General features: G+C 37.8%; 1 protein-coding gene across 1 annotated transcript in view; it reads left to right on the top strand.

Moving 5' to 3' along the window:
• The window catches only part of LOC122563261 (zinc finger protein 76-like), a 74484-nt gene that overhangs the window by 18677 nt on the left and 35723 nt on the right, over nt 1-20084 (top strand). Inside the window, exons 2-6 of the mRNA XM_043716902.2 lie at nt 9482-9567; nt 12032-12112; nt 13326-13406; nt 18031-18230; nt 19307-19381. Of these exons, the coding sequence (XP_043572837.1) occupies nt 9492-9567; nt 12032-12112; nt 13326-13406; nt 18031-18230; nt 19307-19381 (513 nt within the window). The 5' untranslated portion in view covers nt 9482-9491. The remainder of the gene's footprint in view (nt 1-9481; nt 9568-12031; nt 12113-13325; nt 13407-18030; nt 18231-19306; nt 19382-20084) is intronic.

Raw genomic sequence — 20084 nt, 5'->3', positions numbered from 1 at the left:
TCTAATCCTCTGATGATCTTTTGTGCTTCTATTAAGTCACCTCTTAACCTTCTTCTGTCTAACAAAAACTGCCTCAAGTCCCTCAGCCTTTCCTCATAAGACCTTCCCTCCATGCCAGGCAACATCCTGGTAAATATCCTCTGAACCCTTTCCAATGCTTCCACATTCTTCCTATATTGCAGCGACCAGAACTGTATGCAGTACTCCAAGTGCAGCCACACCAGAGTTTTGTACAGTTGCAACATAACATCATGTCTCTGAATTCAGTCCCTCTACCAATTAAAGCTAACATGCCGTATGCCTTCTTAACAACCCTGTTAACCAGGGTGGCAATTTTCAGGGATCTATGCACGTGGACAACAAGATCTCTCTGCTCATCCATACTACCAAGAATCTTACCATTAGCCCAGTTCTCTGTATTTCTGTTACTCCTTCCAAAGCGAATCATGTCACACTTTTCTGCATTAAACTCCATTTGCTACCTCTCAGCCCAGCTCTGCAGCTTATCTATGTCCCTCTGTAACCTGCAACATCCTTCTGCACTGTCCACAACTTCACTGACCTTGGTGACATCTGCAAATTTACTAACCCATCCTTCTACACCTTCATCCAGGTCACTAATAAAAATGATAAACAGTAGTGGCCCCAAAACAGCTCCTTGTAGTACACCACCAGTAACTGAACTCCAAAATGAACATTTCCCATCAACCACCACCCTGTGTCTTCTTTCAGCTAGACAACTTCTGATCCGAACTGCTAAATCACTCTCAATCCCATTGTCTCCATCTTTTCTGCAATAGCCTGCCATGGGAACCGTAACAAACGCTTGAAATAAGCATTTGATACTCAAATGGACAAAAGGAATTGAAAATGATCAATTTGTTGCTGTGGTTCTGTTCACCGAGCTGGAAGTTTTTGTTGCAAACGTTTCATCCCCTGTCTAGGTGACATCCTCAGTGCTTGGGAGCCTCCTGTGAAGCGCTTCTGTGGTGTTTCCTCCGGCATTTATAGTGGCCTGTCCCTGCCGCTTCCGGTTGTCAGTTTCAGCTGTCCGCTGTAGTGGCCGGTATATTGGGTCCAGGTCTATGTGTTTGTTGATGGAGTTTGTGGATGAGTGCCATGCTTCTAGGAATTCCCTGACTGTTCTTTGTTTCGCTTGCCCTATAATGGTAGTGTTGTCCCAGTCAAATTCATGTTGGTTGTCGTCTGCGTGTGTGGCTACTAGGGATAGCTGGTCGTGTCGTTTCGTGGCGAGTTGATGTTCATGGATGCGGATCGTTAGCTGTCTTCCTGTTTGTCCTATATAGTGTTTTGTGCAGTCCTTGCATGGGATTTTATACACTACGTTAGTTTTGCTCATGCTGGGTATCGGGTCCTTCGTTTTGGTGAGTTATTGTCTGAGAGTGGCTGTTGGTTTGTGTGCTGTTATAAGTCCTAGTGCTCGCAGTAGTCTGGCTGTCATTTCAGAGATGTTCTTGATGTATGGTAGTGTGGCTAGTCCTTCGGGTTGCGGCATGTCCTCGTTCTGTTGTCTTTCCCTTAGGCATCTGTTAATGAAATTGCAAGGATATCTGTTTTTTGCGAATACCTTGTATAGGTGTTCCTCTTCCTCTTTTTGCAGTTCTGGTGTGCTGCAGTGTGTTGTGGCCCTTTTGAATAGTGTCTTGATGCAACTTCATTTGTGTGTATTGGGGTGGTTGCTTTCATAGTTCAGGACTTGGTCTGTGTGTGTGGCTTTCCTGTGTACCTTAGTGGTGAATTCTCCGTTTGGTGTTCTCTGTACCATCACGTCTAGGAATGGGAGTTGATTGTCCTTTTCTTCCTCTCTCGTGAATCGGATTCCTGTGAGTGTGGAGTTGATGATCCGGTGTGTATTCTCTATTTCCGTGTATTCTTTATTCTAAAACGAAGGACCCGATACCCAGCATGAGCAAAACTAATGTAGTGTACAAAATCCCATTGTCTGTGTGGAGTTTGCATGTTCTCTCTGTGTCTGCGTGGGTTTCCTCCGGGTGCTCCAGTTTCCTCCCACAGTCCAAAGATGTGCAGGTCAGGTGAATTGGCCATGCTAAATTACCCATAGTGTTAGGTGCATTAGTCAGAGGGAAATGGGTCTGGATGGGTTACACTTCGGAGGGTCGGTGTGGACTGGTTGGGCCGAAGGGCCTGTTTCCACACTATAGAGAATCTAATCTAATTTAATCATTTTCTTTCTTCTAAACTTGTTGACTCAGTGCTGGAGTTCTATGAGCTAAGTAGTGAATGTGGGTACAGTTACAATGTTTAAACGAAATTTAGATAAATACATGAATAAGACATGTTTGGAGGGATACAGGCCAACTGCAAGGCAGGTGGGACTAGTTTAGTTTGGGAATATGATTGGATTCTACAAAAGGTCCTCCAATCTATTACCTCGGTCGCCAGTTGTCTTGTGATTTAATGACGTGAGTGGGTTTGCCACATAGACAAGCTCAATTTTCATTTGTATCTGTCTTTCACATGTATGCATACACTTTCCAACAAAGTTCACTAGATACTGTATTAGTTATGTGTGGATCTTTGGCTGATATATCTCCTTAGCTTGGGAATAATCTGAGTCGAGTAGTACAAGCCTCATTGTTCTCTTGACATCAGTTTTTTTTATTGTCAGGACATCTTCAGGGTTAAACAGAAATCTTTATGGACTGTGTAACTGAATAATATGTTTCTGGCACATTTACTAGCACAGTTTTGGGAAATTCCAATCTTCCCATGCTTGGCCTTTTTGAAAGTATTCATGAAAGTGTAATTTTTATAGTTGTAACAACCTTATACAACTAAATTAAACAATTTTTGAAATTGCGATTCTTTACATCAGCTTCTTTTGATTTGCAATTTTTACTGTAATTTTCTCCCCCATAATAAATGGAAACATTTTGTTCCCTTGAGGTTTTTTTATTCTTTCAATTAATGACTCCTGGCCCCACTAGCCATTTTGATGAGAAATAAATCTGTCCCTCTTCTGAACGTTTGTTTTTGAATCATTTGAATCTTAGAACTCTGCTGATCATCTAATCATAAGCATGACCAGATCAATTGTTGATGTAACATTAAATGGAGACCCACTGTTGCAAGATGAGTTATCTCTTCTGCAAAGCTGGCAGCCAGTAATGTCTAGGCATGATTATTTGTCTGAGTCAAAGGCAGATTTAATGAATGTAATCATCTATATTAATATCCATCTGTCATGTTTTCTTTATAGATTGATGTTTTACTCCTGTATTCACCTAAAATATTGCATGCGACATTTAGACTATTTTAGTTTTTTATTGGTTTCAGTGCAAGCTTTATGTTTTTAACATTAAATGATTATTTAATTCAAAACATGGATGTAAGAGTTTAAATAGATGCTACCAGAGCAAACAAGGTTACCTAAGAAAGCCATTGATGTTGTCTCGTGCCTGTAGTAATGAAAATATAATTAGTGGTGGTTTTACTGAATACTTTCAGATAAGAGTTTGTGTTTAAAAGTGCAGAGACGTTTTAGGTAAATGGAATTTAATACTTCAACTGTTTTTTCTTTCCTTTTTGCAAGTGGAATAAAAATATTGGTGCATATTACGTTAAAGATATTTACTTCAAATAAAGAAAACATTGAACAACATGTGTAAAAATTGTTTAATAAGAGGAAAATAGGGGATGCACAACTCCAATTGTGGCTCTAGTTTATTCAGATGTATCATTGGTGCATCTTAATTGTCACACATTCTTATGTGCCATATATTGGTGATACATCATTCAGCAAAGTATTATGTAGGATTATGAAGAATGAAGCAGAACACCAAATTGATCTGACGTTAATTACCTGGTACTGTGTATAAAATGTTCTTTGAAGTACATTTTGTTTCAATTGAAGTTCATTTTGAGAATTGCATCGGGGAGAATGATTGTGAGATGAGTGTTGGATGTTAACACATTCAGATGAATAATTTTTTTTCTCTGTTACAAGGTTGAGTCAGAGTCATACAGCAAGGAAACCGACCTTTCGGTCTAACCAGTCCATGCTGACCATGTTCCCAAACTAAACTAGTCCCACCTGCCTGCAATTAGCCCAATTCATCCAAACCTTTCCTATTCATGTATTTATCTAAATTTCTTTTAAACATTGTAACTGAACCTATATCCACCACTTCCTCTGGAAGTTCATTCCACAAACCACTGTGTTTTTAAAAAAAAACCCCATGTCTTTTTTAAATATTTCTCCTCCCACATTAAAAAATATGCCCCTTAGTCTTGAAACCCCCACCCTAGGGAAAAGACAGTTGTCATTTTATCTACACCTCATGATTTTATAAACCTCTATAAGATCACCCCTCAACCTCCTGTCCTCCAGTGAAAAAAGGCTTATAACAATTGTTAAGAATATATGTGAGTTAATGTCTTAATTAAAATAAGTAAATAATGTTATATGATTCTGTTAGGCAAATGTCATATACTAACATACATTAACATTTGAAGCATTTATCTACTGTCTGTTATCATGCACAGATAAAATTGGTCCCATTATTGGTACTTGCCTTCTGTTTTCACCTCAGTGATTTAGTTTAGTACACCATAACTTTCACAATGGTTTTCCTGGACCGCTGGAGGCTGAGGGGTGACCTTACAGAGGTTTATAGAATCATGAGGGGCGTGGATAGGGTGAATAGCCAATATCTTTTTCCTAGGAAGCAGGAGTCCAAAACTAGAGGGATTAGGTTGAGATGAGGGGGGAAAGATTTAAAAAGGATCTGAAGGAAAAGGTTTTCATGCCGAGGGTGGTGCATATATGGAACAAGCTGCCAGAGGATGTGGTGGAGGCAGATACAATTATAACATTTAAAAAGCATCCTAGAGGGAAGCATACCTACAAATAAAAAGGGTTTAGAGGGATACAGCTCAAATGTTAGCAAATGGAACGAGGTCAGATTGGGATGCCTGTTCAGCTCAGCTGAATTGATGGAAGAGTCTGTTTCCATACTGTATGACTCTATGACTATTATAATCTTATTGGAAGCAATATTTAAATAGCTGCTAAGTGTACTTGTACAAACTGCAATTACGTATCAATTTGAAATTAGAATAAAACATTTGCAAATGTTTATATGTAGAATATTAATTAAAAGTTGTTGAGGGACATTGAGTTCTATTACAGCACTTGTCTCACGGTAGGAGAGGGAGGACTTCGGTTCTGAGCTCCCTATACTGAAGCCAGACTCCCAGGTAAAGGATGTAATTGGTCCAAATTGAAACGTACTTCAAAACTTAAATCCAAATTGTTAATCAAGTATAAATCAATAGTCCTGCAGATAAGAATATTCCAAGTTACACGAACAACTTATGTGAGGTTGATGGATGCACTCTCCCACAACTCCATGGGTCATAACATGAGATAAAAGTATTTTTTCTGGTTACCAAGGTGACTAATTAAATATTTATCTATATCAGGTTTTAAACAATAAGAATTTATCAACCGAGTTTCTTAATAAACACAATTATGTATTTGGAATCAAAATAAAACTTATTCAATACTTGGTTAACATACACAGTCAGAGATATAAAAATAGAAATGCTTATCCCTCTAAATATCCCCAAAATATAAACATACACACACACACAAATATATCATCTCTCTCTCTCTCCCGCCCCCACCTCCCTCCCCAAAAATAAATTTTATAAATTTCTCTGCTGAGATTAACTTTTGGAACAAAGAGTGTTTTAGCCAATATGTTATTCTTGAAGGCAAAAGGATAAAGTGTAGGGAATATTTCAGAGTCATTTGCTGTGCTATTCTATCTTGTGTGGTCTTCATCATTCATGCTCTGACATCTTGCAGACCCAGCTTGCTCAAGACATACAATTTTGAGATGTTTGTTCAATCAATCTATCAACAGAGCAAATACCTTTCACACTGAACTCATCATGAGGGCTTTCTTTATAGAAATGGAAAAGATCAGCTTTCTCCCAACCTAGCTTTTTCTTAGCATGCTTCCATCCAACTGAACCAGATGAAATAAGAACCTCTCCAATTAAGTAATTGTTCAAAACAACAAAGCAACAAGTAGTTTTCACTGGCTGTGTAACTTAAAAAACCCCTATAGAAAATAAAGTCAACATTTGTCGACGGTAGCCTTCCAATGATCTCATTTAAAGGAATCACTCCAGGCATTTCCACAAAACTTGGAATAAATGTATTTTCTTCACAGTCCTTCCAAATTTAAGTCCTCCAAGAAATACTAAATATAAAGTGTCTTCATAACATTATTACTTTTACTGACTCTAATATTACTGCTGACAGCTTACAACAAATGTGGGTGTTATTTAATTTAAAAATCTTAATAGGCTTGAGGATTATATTTCTACTGTTAGAGTCAAGTGCAGTTTTGGGATAATGTAAATTGGCATCTGTTTGATTAATTCTTGTGCTGAACATTATATCTTGTCAAAACATAACCTGGCAGTAATTCCGTGGAAAGGTAATTAACCAGTTGGCCGTGTAAATCTCAGTTGACATGTTGGAATTTATTTTATAAAGGTTTCTAGAATGGGAGTGTTTCTGGCATGCCAGAATGTATTGCCTATCCCTAACAAACCTTGAGAATATGGTGGTGAGGCTCCGCTATGGAGTGCAGCAAGCCAAGTGTCGGTACACCTACAATATTGTTAAGGAGGGAGTTCCAAGATTTTAACTTAACAACAATGATGGAATGGTGCTGTTTCTAAGTTATAATACATTGCAGGTGTTGATGTTCCCAAGATGTTCTTTTGTTTACTTTCCAGCTGGTAGAGTTCACACATTTGGAAGACACAGTCAAAGGAGCCTTGACAAAATGCTGCAATGTGCACTTAGCAGTGGAATCCTCTATGCCCTCTGTTTCTGTGAAGTTCACACAAGTTGCCTTATTTCCCTGTCCCAGTACTGGCTGTAATCAGACTCGTGCCTACTAACTTATCTGTGTATATCCTAACTCTGTACCAGCCTTTAAGTTACTTGAAGTGCTTGTATCTGAGCTGCTACCTGCAAATGTTAGGTTAAGTGACAGTGCTTCCTCTTCCAGGTTATCACCTTCTACTTGCCCTCAACTTTCTTCCAGAGGGATTGAGTCAGCAATTCTTGATCATGTAAAGCTCCAAAGTATAAGAAACATTGGGTAGGAAGAAAATGAGAATACCATGATCATTTCATTTCATGACACCTTTCAGAGTAACGGTTAAAAGTTGGGGAAGAAATTGCATAAAGCAGCAAGACTATTATGCAGGATGGCCTCTGCTGGACTTGATAACGTTGGCTCCATAGTTGTACATGTTTGTCCGGACCACCACCTCCAGTAGCACTGAAAGGATGGAGGTATGCTGGTCTATCTCCAGACTCCTGGCTTTCTGTTCTGTTGTATGCCACATGCTGCTAGAGCCATAGAGATATATAGCATGGAAACAGCCCCTTCGGTCCAACTTGTCAATGCCAACTGGATATCCTAAATAAATCTAGTCCCATTTGCCAGCATTTGGTCCAATATCCCTCTAAACCCTTCCTAATCATGTACCCATCCAGATGCCTTTTAAATGTTGTAATTGTACCAGGTTCCACCACTTCCTCTGCCAGCTCATTCCCTACATGGACCACCCTCTCTGTGAAAAGGTTGGCCCTTAGGTCCCTTTTAAATCTTTCCTTCTCACCTTAAACCTATCCTTTCTAGTTTTGGACTCCCCCACCCTGAGGAAAAGACCTTGTCTATTTACCCTATCCATACTCATCATGATTGTACAAACCTCTATGAGGTCACCCCTCGGCCTCCGATGCTCCAGAGAAAATAGCCTCAGTCCAGTCAGCCTCTTCCTATAGTTCAAACCCTCCAACCCTGGCAACATCTGTATAAGTCTTTTCTAAAGCCTTTCAAGTTTAACTACATCCATCCTATCGCAGGGAGACCAGAACTGCATGCAGTATTTCTGTAGTAGCCTAACCAAAGTCCTGTACAGCCACAACATGACCTCCCAACTCCAATACTCAGTGAGATTGCCCTTAATTAACTATAAGTCACTGTCTGCCAAAAATGATTAGATAGAGCTTTGTGAAAGCAGTGAGTGGTGTGCCTGTGACTAACCTGCTTCACCGGTGTATGTGGATGGAATGTAGAATAAGGATACTGGGGAATGAATGGTAAGTGTCATTGTGTGATGGGAATCTGGTGCATCAAGCAGCGCAAGAGATAATAGGCATGGCACTAGATTTTTCATTTCAGGCTTAGGAAACGCAAATTGAGCCATTTCCTGGCTATAGAAACTGAGCCCATCACCTCTGCTACATCCATCAAATTTGTACCTTTGGAGATGTGAGCAAGCAGTGTCAAAAGAATATGTGCGCTAAGGCAAATTGGTTCAAAGGTTTTCTTCAGTTTGCTGGGAAATGGGTCCAGCTCTCCACATTGTTCTTGTGTCCCTTTACTGTTTCCCCTTTGTGCAGTTAAATATTCCTCACGCCTCTCCCCATGAACTTTGCTTAGCCACTCACCAGATATCCGTTATGGACAGTCCTCAGGAGCCACGTACTCTATTAGAAACAGGAAATCATTGAAATATACATGCAAAGTCTGACAATATAATTGAGCTGCCATTCAAAAACTAACCATTCAAACTGAAAAAGCCTCCAGACCCAATGGAAAATAATACCTGGTCATAGAGTTGTAAAAACAAGCATCTATTTAATGTTCACATGAAAAACAGGTTATTACTTATTAATCTTTTAAAATTATCAGACCGCTTACATAACTGCCTTCTGAGATAAATAGTTCATTAGCTTTTGAAAATCAACCGAGCATTTACAGGATTCAACTATCAAAACGAACCTTTGTAACTTCAAACAATGGAGCCATTGAAACTAGAAGTACAAATTACTCAGTTTTTTCTAAGTTACACAAGATGATTTGTCTGTCAGAACAGTTCAGGAACAGATGGCTGTTTTCACTAAGACACACTGCAGATAATTGTTCGCCCCCAAATTGTGAAGATTGAAGTCACTTAACGCTAGGATTTATAATCACTGCGTTTTCTATTTTGAATGAATAGTAGTATCTTTCTTAGTGGGAAAACTACTGTAGTATGCTTCAATACTTACACAATGTTGGTCAATTCCTAGAACACATGCATTTTACAGAAGTCCACTCCACTCTCTAGATAGTGTGGGGGTGTCTGCGCACTTGTATCTCATTTTCAAACAGTGAGGAGATGCTCACAACTCCAGCTCATCCATCCAAAACTCGGGGTGATTGAAGTTTGCTGTTGCAGTCAGCATTTTCCTATGCATTTTGTCCAATTGTATTGCTTTACATGGTTGAAAAATCATGCTTGCATACTTTCTTATAGTATTGTGTGAAATCTGGGAATGATTTGTTGACTGAAGACACAATGCGCATGCAAGATGTATTCTGTAATATATGATAATAGTGTTTTGTCATTGTTTTAGATTAAGCTAGATGATGGAGAGCCTGAGCCTGCAGGCAGTGACCCTTACTGATGGATCTACAGCATACATCCAACATACATTGAAAGGTGAGCAACCAAATGATAAACTGAAACTTGGGCAACAATGCAACATAGAATGTTGGGGGCGAAATGTAATTTCTCACTCCTCTGCATGGTTAATATCATTCCTCCTTAGGAGCCAGTGAGCAGAACCTAAGCAGTTCTCTATATGTGAATCTGATGATGATTTATCCCAAATAAAGAGCTATAGATGGACACCTTGGGTAGCTTAAATATTTATAAGTTGCATATGACCCAGAAGATCAAACAGATGGAACTGAGGTAGAGGTGTAAAGGATATAATGGGAGAATTAACATTCATATGTACTGGGTGGACATTTTTCAAAGTTTCATGCTCATTGCATTTAAGTCATGCCATTTTTTGATGAAAAATATGTAAGCATACAAAAATAGGGAGGAGGGGAAATTCAACAGTGGAGTGTATCTGAGATTAGTTAAAAGACCTTAAACTAAATTAAATCAATTTCAGATTCCATCTGCAGGCCTGCTGAAACCCACGGGAAGTCTGTTTCTATTTTGAAATGGAAGAACACTCCAATCCTATGATTTAAATAGGGTTGTTAAAGCAACCTTTTTAACCTTTAGTTTTGGAAAATCTTCTTGAACTCCTTCACTTCATCATACTTCCTTTTATTAAAACAAAATTTTACAAGATGTGCTTTGAAGTGATGTATTAAGGACATTATACCACTTCATTGTTCATTCAGTTTATTGCACCTCATGAAAGTATACAATGAGTTTCAATATCAGCAACTACCCTAGGATAATTCAGTTGTTGTTAGTTAGACTTAATATCATTTCCAAACTTCAGCTGGAATTTTGCCTTCCTTAGGGTTGGTGGGAAAGGTGGCAGGAAGAGCAAATATTTAAATGGATTAGCACTAGGGTTGATCCCTACATCCTTGCTAGGCAGGTCAATAATCTAACTTCCTGATCTGCCACTTAAATCCCTTGCGTAGTCAATTAATGACCCTTCTAGGGCTTTATCCTTACACCCTCCTGATCCCTAACTCCCATTCTACAATCTCACTGCACTCCACTTCACAAAAATGTCACTCAAATTGTTCAGTTAATTCCTGGGAGACTGCTGATCTTCAATGCTTCTGTGTCGCCAGCAGCCTGGGCCTACAAAATGTGTGGTCTTTGATTGGCCAGCAACTTCAGGCAAGGGGGACATTGCTGTTCCAGGGAAATATTGGCTACAAAGTTTGCTGGTCACCACTAAAGTGCCAGATTGGCATTTGATCTGATGGGCTTTCCCGCTGATTGTCTTTTATCGTTTAAGGCCCGATTCCCCACAATTCTGTGAGAATAGGGAAAAGTCATCGTGTTTTATTTTTCATGGTAACAAAGGTATAGAAATTGACTTAGCTAAATGAATAATCTAGCATCAATCTGTCAGAAGAAGAGAAAATAAATGTGTGCTTTATTGGAATGTTACCCATTGCCTTTTTCCATATCTACCTGTATTTTTTGCAGTTTTTAAACTAATTTTTTAACAAGTATATTAGTTTGGGGAAAAAGCTGGAATTTATTATTCAAGTCACTTAGTAACCACAATATTGTTAACCCGAGACAACATGATCTTATGAAAGGGAAATTGTGATTGTCACATTTACAGTTTTTGGAGATGAAGCTAGCAAGGGGAACCAGTGGATATAGTATATGTGGATTTTCGAAAAGCATTTAATAAAGTGAAAAGATACATTGTTGTACAACTTAATGAGCTCATGGCAATTGTGCAACCTAATAATGTGATAGAGATTGATTAAAACAGAGTATAGATATAAAGGTTACTCTAAGGTTCTCGGGCTGTTACTGCTGACCATTGTTGGGGACTCAGCTATTTACAATCTATATTAATGACTTGCTGAAAGAATCAAATGTGGTGTATCAGAGTTTGCTGACAGTACAAAGCTAGATGAGAAAATGAGCTGTAAGGTGGATATAGAGTCTGCAAAGAGATAGAAAGGTTTAATGAATAAGCAAGAAAGCGGCAGATAGAGTATAATGTGAGAAAATAGAAAGTTTTTCTTGGATAGAAAGAATAACAAAACAGAATTTTAAAGAAAAAATTATGTTCTGAGCAAGTTTGGTGTTATTGTACAGGAAATACAAGAAGTTAATGTGTGGGTGCAGCCACCAATTATGTAGCAAATAGGATATTAGCTGTTATTGCATGCAGGTTGAGAACAAATGTGAAGAGGTCTTGCTGCAGTTAGATTGGGCTTTGGTGAAACCATGTCTAAAATCTCCTCACTCAAGGAAGGGTATGTCTGCTTTAGTGAAGTAAAATGAAAGTTCTTCAGTTAATTACTAGGATGAGAGTTGAAAGAGGTTTGTAGAATGGCCCTATACTTTTTGGAGTTTGGAAGAAGAAGTGAAACATTTGAAATTCTGAGGGCTTCTCAGGGTAGGTGCAGAAGCTTTTTATCCTGATAATGCTTTGATTTCTGAATATATTTAACAGATGCAAAGTTGGTTGAGGGGCAAACTATTCAGCTGGAAGATGGGACGACAGCCTACATTCAACAAGTTACAATACATAAAGGTAACAACAGAAATTATAGACAGAACATCCATTAATGCTAAACATATGTCCAAGGCATTAGTGAGAGTCAGTTTGCTTAAAGTCTACTTTATGCCAATCTTTGTATTTTCAGTAGAGTTGTTTCTATTACTTATAGTCCCATTTCTATGTGAAGTAATTGCCAATATGTTTGTGTTTTATTAACAAATGAATAAAGATTTTGTTTATGTTCTGAAGTCTAGCAGAGATTAATATTACAGAAGGCGTTCAGCCGAGGATGTCCCGAAAGTAATGTCGCTTTTATTAATAACATATTAATTATATCTTCAGTGATTTTTGACATATAGATTACAGGGATAGAAGCACAATGAGATTCAAGCAGATATGTGTGTATGTTTTCCCATTCTGATGCATTTCAATCTCAGCCATTTTACTGGGGGCAAGTGTTGAACAAAGACCAAATTGTTTTCTTCCGGAAAGGTAAGGCAGTCCTTGGGAGGGACACCTGAATCTGAGTGATTTTTATGCAATTTCATACACAAGAGACCTTGTTACCAGTATCCATTCACCTATCCTTTTGTCAATGGGTAAGGAAAGATGGATGGATGAATAAATCGAAATAAAACAGCTGTTTTGAATAGAAGTCACAAAATGTAATTAGATGTTAATCTACAGTTTCATTAAAGTGAAGGTTAAGGTGAACCTCTAATAATCAAGACTGAAACCTTAACATTTTAACTGGAGCATAACACATATCAGTGAAATCATGCAGTTTGTTTCAAAGTTATAATAATTAGCCTTTTTTTCAGCAAGTAGAATATAATTTAGTGTGGACAATGTAAAGCAAGAACAAAATAAACTTATATCCTGTCACTCCAGGTATATTTAACTCCTGCTATGGTATAGATGCATAACATGATCATATTGGTAGGCTCTTTCTTCACCAAGTTTTAATAGCTAATCAACAGACATTTTGATTTACTTGTCAGTTGAACAGAAGCCAACCCAGAGAAAATTATGTGTGACTGCTTTTCTGTCTGACTTAGTCATATGTTACAGAAAATCGAATTTGCCCACTATTGGGACTGGGGTGTGTTGGGAAAGAAAAACTGCAAGAGAGGAGAAAATAATTTCAATGAGGTTAGAAAAAAAACTGCAACTGTTCAGGATGCACTTTTCAATCCCTTGTTTTGATTTTGTGTTTGAGAGTTTTTTAATGAATTTAAATTTGCAGGTGACAATCTGCCTTTTGAAGATGGCCAGGCTGTACAGCTTGAAGATGGCAGCACTGCATATATCCACCACACCCCTAAAGGTAGCTGTGATTCTTAGAATGTACTCTTACAGCCTTATTTCTGTGCTGGAACAACACTAGATGTCCAGTGTCAATTACATTATAACAGAATTGAAGACCATAGGAACTATGTAAGTGATTGATGAATGACTTCCTCCAGTAGTTTGTAATCAATGCTTATTAGATGAATAATTATGTTAGATTCTGCATCATGTCTATTATTTCTCAAAGTGAAAGGAAAAGGGCGCATGTATTGAAAAAGTGAATAACTCTCCACTCAATCAAGCTTGTTTATGTTGTTTTGGCATTTTGTTCTTTAAAAATTATTTGCTGCACTTTGCTCTGTTATCCCATCCTGATTGATCATTTAGTTCAGGAAATCAAATCTGATAAACAAAAATAAAAACAGGTAATGCAAGAAATGGTCAATAGGTCAGGCAGTATCAGTGGAGAGTGAAACAGTGTTAGCATTTCAGATTGGTGACCTTTCATCAAAAGTAGTAACAGGTAGGATTTGCTCAATATAAAAATGCATATTTGATGTAAATTAAATAGCTTTGCATATCATGGACTTTGTAGAGAAAACAGTGGTGAAGAACATACTGCAAGTATATGGTCATGTCATTAAAACTCTCTCAAAAGTGTATGACTGACCAAAGGGGAATAAGAGTAGATTTAAAGCATGATTGCTTTTCTCTTAAGCCTGAGACAGTAAGGTATTGTTAAATTTACTCCTTCTGCCATTTACTCCTGCCCTTTACTGATGTAGGCCAGAGGGTGTTCCCTAAACCCTGGTTTTCAATTCCAATTATTGAAATAAACACACAGCAACATCTTTTAAGATGTAATCAAAGATAGTGTTTATTAACAAAACATTCAAAGCAGGGAAGAATTGTTTACTACTTTATCCATGCACACAAGCACTCAGGAATCAAAGAATGTAGGCGGGGAAGAGAAATGTTATAAATTACAAATTTTCATAAATCTAGGAATATTAAAAATCAGTTCACGTGAGTTACAACTTCCTAGAGATCAGTGTCCGATAATATTGTCCTTGATGAGTTGGGCCCAGTGATATTCCTTCTTACAGGCAAAGTTTTGGCTGCTTTCCAGCCATCAACTTGGAGACAGAGGTGATGTATCTGAGGCAGGCTGCCAGTTCAGCCTGGAGTCCTGCTTTCCTTTTTGAAGTCAAACAGCAATCGGCAGACTCATAGAATTGTATAGTTAAGCTATTAAACAAGCTCCAACTGCAGTTGGTAAGGCAAAGATACACATTTCAGGTCTAATGGCCCATCTTGGCAGATTAGTTGGAAGATTATTACACTAATAATGTATTCTTGCCTTCACCATTATAGTTTACATTGCAACACAATATGTTAAGTCTAAAAGCATCAACGCTTATTTTAGTATAATGAGTCTTTGTCCAGAATTGACTGGAAGAAGCTTGTCACCAAGTACATTGTGTACAGTTTTGACTGGATTATCTACACAACGCAGAAGTGTCTGGAGACAAAATCGTATGATCAGCCTTGTCCATTTTATGAGTTCAGCTAATTTGCTCATTTTTAAAATAAAACAGTATTTAAAAATAAACATATCAAAGAGAATGCCATTTTGCTTTTGGATTTCTCTTTATGTCATCTGGCCATTAGCCAAGTATTTACTAAAAATATTTTGGGTTGCATTTTGAATGCTGGTGTTCAGGATGCCATGTGTTGTTACATAATGGTCATCTTGGAGAAGTAATGGATGGAAATTTAGGATTCCAAACTTTTCCCTGCTAAACTGCAGTTAACTGTTCGGTAGATAGTACCATTATTTGGTTTCACCCATTAAATTACTACTGGATCACTATCAGTATGCAATATCAGAACAATAAGAAATTTTATTGAGGCTTGAAAGTGCTAACTGATCTATAACGTACTGCTTGTTTTCACTAGTACCAAGCACCTTCTGTACTTAATAAACAACTACAATATTTCTTCGTTTTCACAATTTTTGAGTCATGATTCTTATGTTAACATTTATAATCAAAGCATCTTGCATCAAAACCCTATAATGGCTGTGCCATTATTTGGCATTCATGCTGTAATTCCGGTCCTCATATCACCAGATGAAGCTAACAGATGGATTGACTAACTTTGTCTACTATTGTTTCTTTATTTAGCCCAAAGTTGTGAATTCTTCCTGTCTCTATCCTAATGATCAATACAGTCAAGGCTTTCACCAGTCTAACTTTGATGGAGCCATTCAATTCTGATTAGACGCTGTGAGCCACTCACTCAGTTTCCTTTCTGTTAATGGATTGATCTTAGGCTCACTTGCCCCAAACTGATTGCTTTGATAAGTTTGAAAGAACGTTTACTATACAAACAGAGGCTAGTTGGCTCATCATGTTTGCACCAGCTGAAAGCCAAGCCATCCCACCTAATGCCAATTTCCTGTCTTTAGTCTGTAGCCCTGCAGGGGCTTGAGTATATCCAGAGATTATTTACATGAGTTGAAGGTTAATTGCTTTACTATCCTTTGAGGCAATATGTTTTAGACCATACCACTCGCAAGGTGAAAACAGTTTGCTTCATCTCCCTTTTTAGTTGTTTTTACCAATTATTGTAAATTGATGTCCACTCCCCCACAGTCATTGGTTGCAGTGCTAAGGTGGATAAGCCTTTCTGAACCACTGCATTTGGGCTCCTCGCAATTTTGTACGTCTCAATCAAATCCCCCATCAGCTTCTTCTGTTCTAAGGAAGACAGCCCAGGCCTATCTGGCTTTTTTCCTCCTATCTGGCTATATTTTTCCAGTCCTGGCAACATCCTTGTAAAGTTTCTCTATGGCTTCTTTAGTGTAATGTCATCCTTTTATTGATGAGGTGACTAGAATGCACACAGTATTCACGTTGGAGCATAACTAATGATTTATATAGTTTCAGTGTAAACCTCCCCCACCCCCCTCCGTATTCTATATATGTACAAAGGAAATGATTCCATTAAAATTGGTTTTGGGATTGTCCTTCCTGCATTCTGGTTTCATATTCATTTTAGTCGTGGTAAAGACTCGAGCATTTCACTTTGGGTGGTACAAAATATATTAATTCATTAGGTTCCTTTTGTTTTAAGAAAAGCTTGTATTAACTCAGTAATCCTAAGCAGATTTTTATTGTTTTAAGTTACATTTCAAATAATTGCAGGTGGCAACGAATTCTCCAAAGTAACAAACCTTCACTTAAGTTATATATTTGAATGGCATATCTCTTTATCTTATGGCCAATGATAGCTGGATATTGTAAAAACACAATTAAAATAGTTTGATCAGTAGACTTTGCAGTTCTTGTTTTATAGGTCTTTCTCAACATTATGATAATAATTTCAACTGCAAAGTGCTTAGTTGACTGTGAAGTGCTTTGAGATGTCCTGAGGAAATGAAAGGCGCTATATGAATGCACATGGGTTTTTTTCTTTGTTTGAAGCAGTTGGTGTCATTTGCTAAGTGATTGCTTTGACGCAGTTTGTTTTTTATGATCTATATCATAATTGAATACATTAAGATTTTGCCAATGATGATCTTATTTCCATGAGAACTGCATACAAAAATTTTAATGAGACTTACCCTCTTTGTGGTGTTGGTAACAGCAAATGTCAAGCCTGGTTGTTTTTTTGCTTACATGACCTGTCATATGTGAGTGGAGATCAGAGAAGTGTGAGGAGCCTGGAAGTCAGGATTCCCCTGTAGGCTATGGAGTTTTAACTTGTCAGCAGTATGCATGCATGTTTTTGTGAGATCACCAATCAATTCTCCATACCATAACCAGCCTAATTTACAAGCCTGACTTTTGGTTATTCAAGGTACAGACTTTTGGTAGCTGCAGAACCAGGTAGGTCTATGGTGCAGCACTTCATGAGATAATGACCATTGACGAGATACTGAGCAGAAAAGAGACCATGGTTCGGCTGGGGAAAACACACTGTGAGGAAAAAAAACACAATTTGAAGAACCTTTCGAAAATGGGAAGGGAGGTAATACATTGCTCATGCTGAGAAAACCGGTTGCAGACAGTGCCAGTGAAAGAAAAACTGCAGGTAGTAGAGGGGATGTAGAACAAGAAATAAACTGATATCGACAAAGGCAAACACAGACACATGCATCTTGTGAAACCACCAAACCTTTGAGATAGCACCTTATATTGTCAAGTTCAAGTGTGTTGGTACTGAAGTTGAGAAATAATCCAAAGTTTGGACTGAGGTTGTTGTTTATTTGTGACACTAAATAAAAATAAGTCATCTACAGTTGACCTTGTTGGAAGTTATTTAGAACATAATGAAGCCATGCTGTCTTTCGACGTAGTTACAGGTCGTTCTGCTAAAACACGCATTTCATTAATATGAATTCACTATTACGCAATTGACGAATTGGGGAGACTATTCTTAAAGTGTAAACCTTTAAAGCGTGTATTGGTTATAACACGATTCTGGCCCCATCAGTTTAAATGGTGCTGCTGTTATGAGACTTTCTGAGAACATGGGATTGCATGAGAACGGAACTACCGTGTTATAACGGAACCGACTGTACTGTGGCTGCCTCAAAATTGCCCTGGTAAGTAGCAATTATTTGACCTTGACATGTGTCTAATTGTCTTCCCCAGATGATTTTGACCAGGATGCAGTACAAGCAGTCCAACTAGAGGATGGTACAACAGCCTATATTCATCACCCAGTCTCCATGCAGGGTTCCAACACTATCCTGGCTGTGCAGACAGAAGCAGGTTTAGAAACACTGCGTGCTTCAACAGATGGCACTGTCGACCATGAGTCTATTAGTGCTCTTGAGCATTATGCCAACAAGGTAAGCTTTATCCATGATTTGGAACAATCTTTGCTCATTGTTGTGAATGTGAGCTTTTGTAGGATGATTGTCTCATAACTGTCTCTTTAATTCCAAGGGAAAATGGTGGAATGAAGAGAGCCATGTGTGACTTCCAAATTGTGCCAGATGCAAAGCCTGGGTGGCTTGGTTGTTATGGGGAACAGGACAGTCCAGGTTAATTTACTGGCAAGAAGGATACCGTAGGGAGTTTCCTTTTTTGGAGACCAGAAGTAGAGGACATTGTAAGACTTAGGGGTCTCCCTTTTTAGAGTGACTTGCAGATAAATCTTTCACAGAGGGTCATTAATCTGTGGAATTCTCTTCTCCAGTGGAAACCAAGTCAATGAATTTATTCAAAGCTGAGCTGGATAAATTTTTGATAGTTAAGGGAATCAATAGTGATAGAGAGCAGAGAGTAAATGGAGTTGAGACTGCAGGCAGGTCAGTTGCGATCTTATTGAATGGCAGAGCAAGTTCAAAGGGCCAATGACTTACTCCTGCACCTACATCCTATGTTTCACATCTGTAATGAACCTCAACTCTACCAAAACCCATGGTCAAAATAGCGAGTTAGCTGAATTTCATCCAGGCCCCAACTCTCAACACAATCCTGTTGAATATCTGATATCAATTTCCAAAAAAATTCACCTTGCATTCATGTTTTGCTGAATGATCTCAATTTAAAAATTGTATGTGATATCAATTAAATATGTAACGAAGGTTGTGAATAAATAAAAACCATTTGTGGTTTTCACAGAACAATGAACAGGGTTGACTAATTCAATCCGAAACAGCAATTAAAATCCCAGAACATGATTTAATAAGTTGCAGTTTGTCTAATAATCAGTGGTTCCAAAATCATCCCTTGGATAGCATAAAATAATCCATTTTCTGACCCACTAAACAATTTCAAAGAATAACAACAAAGCATTTTGTCAAACGTGCAATTTGTAATAAAATGATATTCATGTTAAATCAACTATCTTGTTTTGAATATTTGTAAATAAAAGAATCTTTAGTGAATTAGTATTAGTTTGAAGTGTTTGTTTTTTCAGGTGTCTGAGGAAGATGAAGGGGTCAGCAGTACTACTGGGCTACCTTCCGATGTGAGCAAGGACAAACCTGTGCAGGTATCACTTTCAGTTTCATATCAGCATAAGATTGGTGTGCAATTCCTTGGGTATGCAAATTAATCCCTGGAAAGTAGTGGACCTGAGACATCTTTGCTGACTCATGACAAGGGTGGTATTTTCTGTTGATGTTTCACCAAACTAGTAGCAATGAGCACTGCCTGTTTAACTCTACAATTTGGAAGGTATTGGTATCTGTGTTTGATTGGGAGCAATTAATCTGCTATATTGAAGCAAACGCAACCTTCCTCAGATGTAAAGGACATATTAATGATTAATAATTAATCCTTTAGGACATCTTAATGGTTAACTAAAACACTACACATATGTTATTCTTTTATTATCAAATTTTCTACCAATTTATTTGGCTGAATTAACTTATATTACATTCTATACTACATATCTCCTTCAACATTATAAAAACTAGGTGTCCTATTTAAATGCACAATTTATCAAATCAAAGCATTACTCCCAATAGCTTGATCTATTTATCAGTCTTCATTAAAATTAGAATTTCAATGAAAACTTTCAGGAGTTTATTTGCACATTGTTCTGGTTGAAACATTTCAAAGGCTTGTGTTCTTGAGATGAGTTATTTTAAAAACCATAATTTAATTGGACCAGTCTTTACTTAACAGTTTATCTGTAGGGTTCATATTTAGATTACACTAACATTTAATAAACACAACTGCAAATTTGTGTT

Source organism: Chiloscyllium plagiosum, unplaced genomic scaffold, assembly GCF_037043375.1.
Source record: "Chiloscyllium plagiosum isolate Xiang-an unplaced genomic scaffold, Cpla_swu_hap1 HiC_scaffold_26, whole genome shotgun sequence".
Classification (NCBI taxonomy): domain Eukaryota; kingdom Metazoa; phylum Chordata; class Chondrichthyes; order Orectolobiformes; family Hemiscylliidae; genus Chiloscyllium; species Chiloscyllium plagiosum.
Note: the sequence above shows the minus strand (reverse complement) of the source record. Positions and strands in the feature narration are given on the sequence as shown.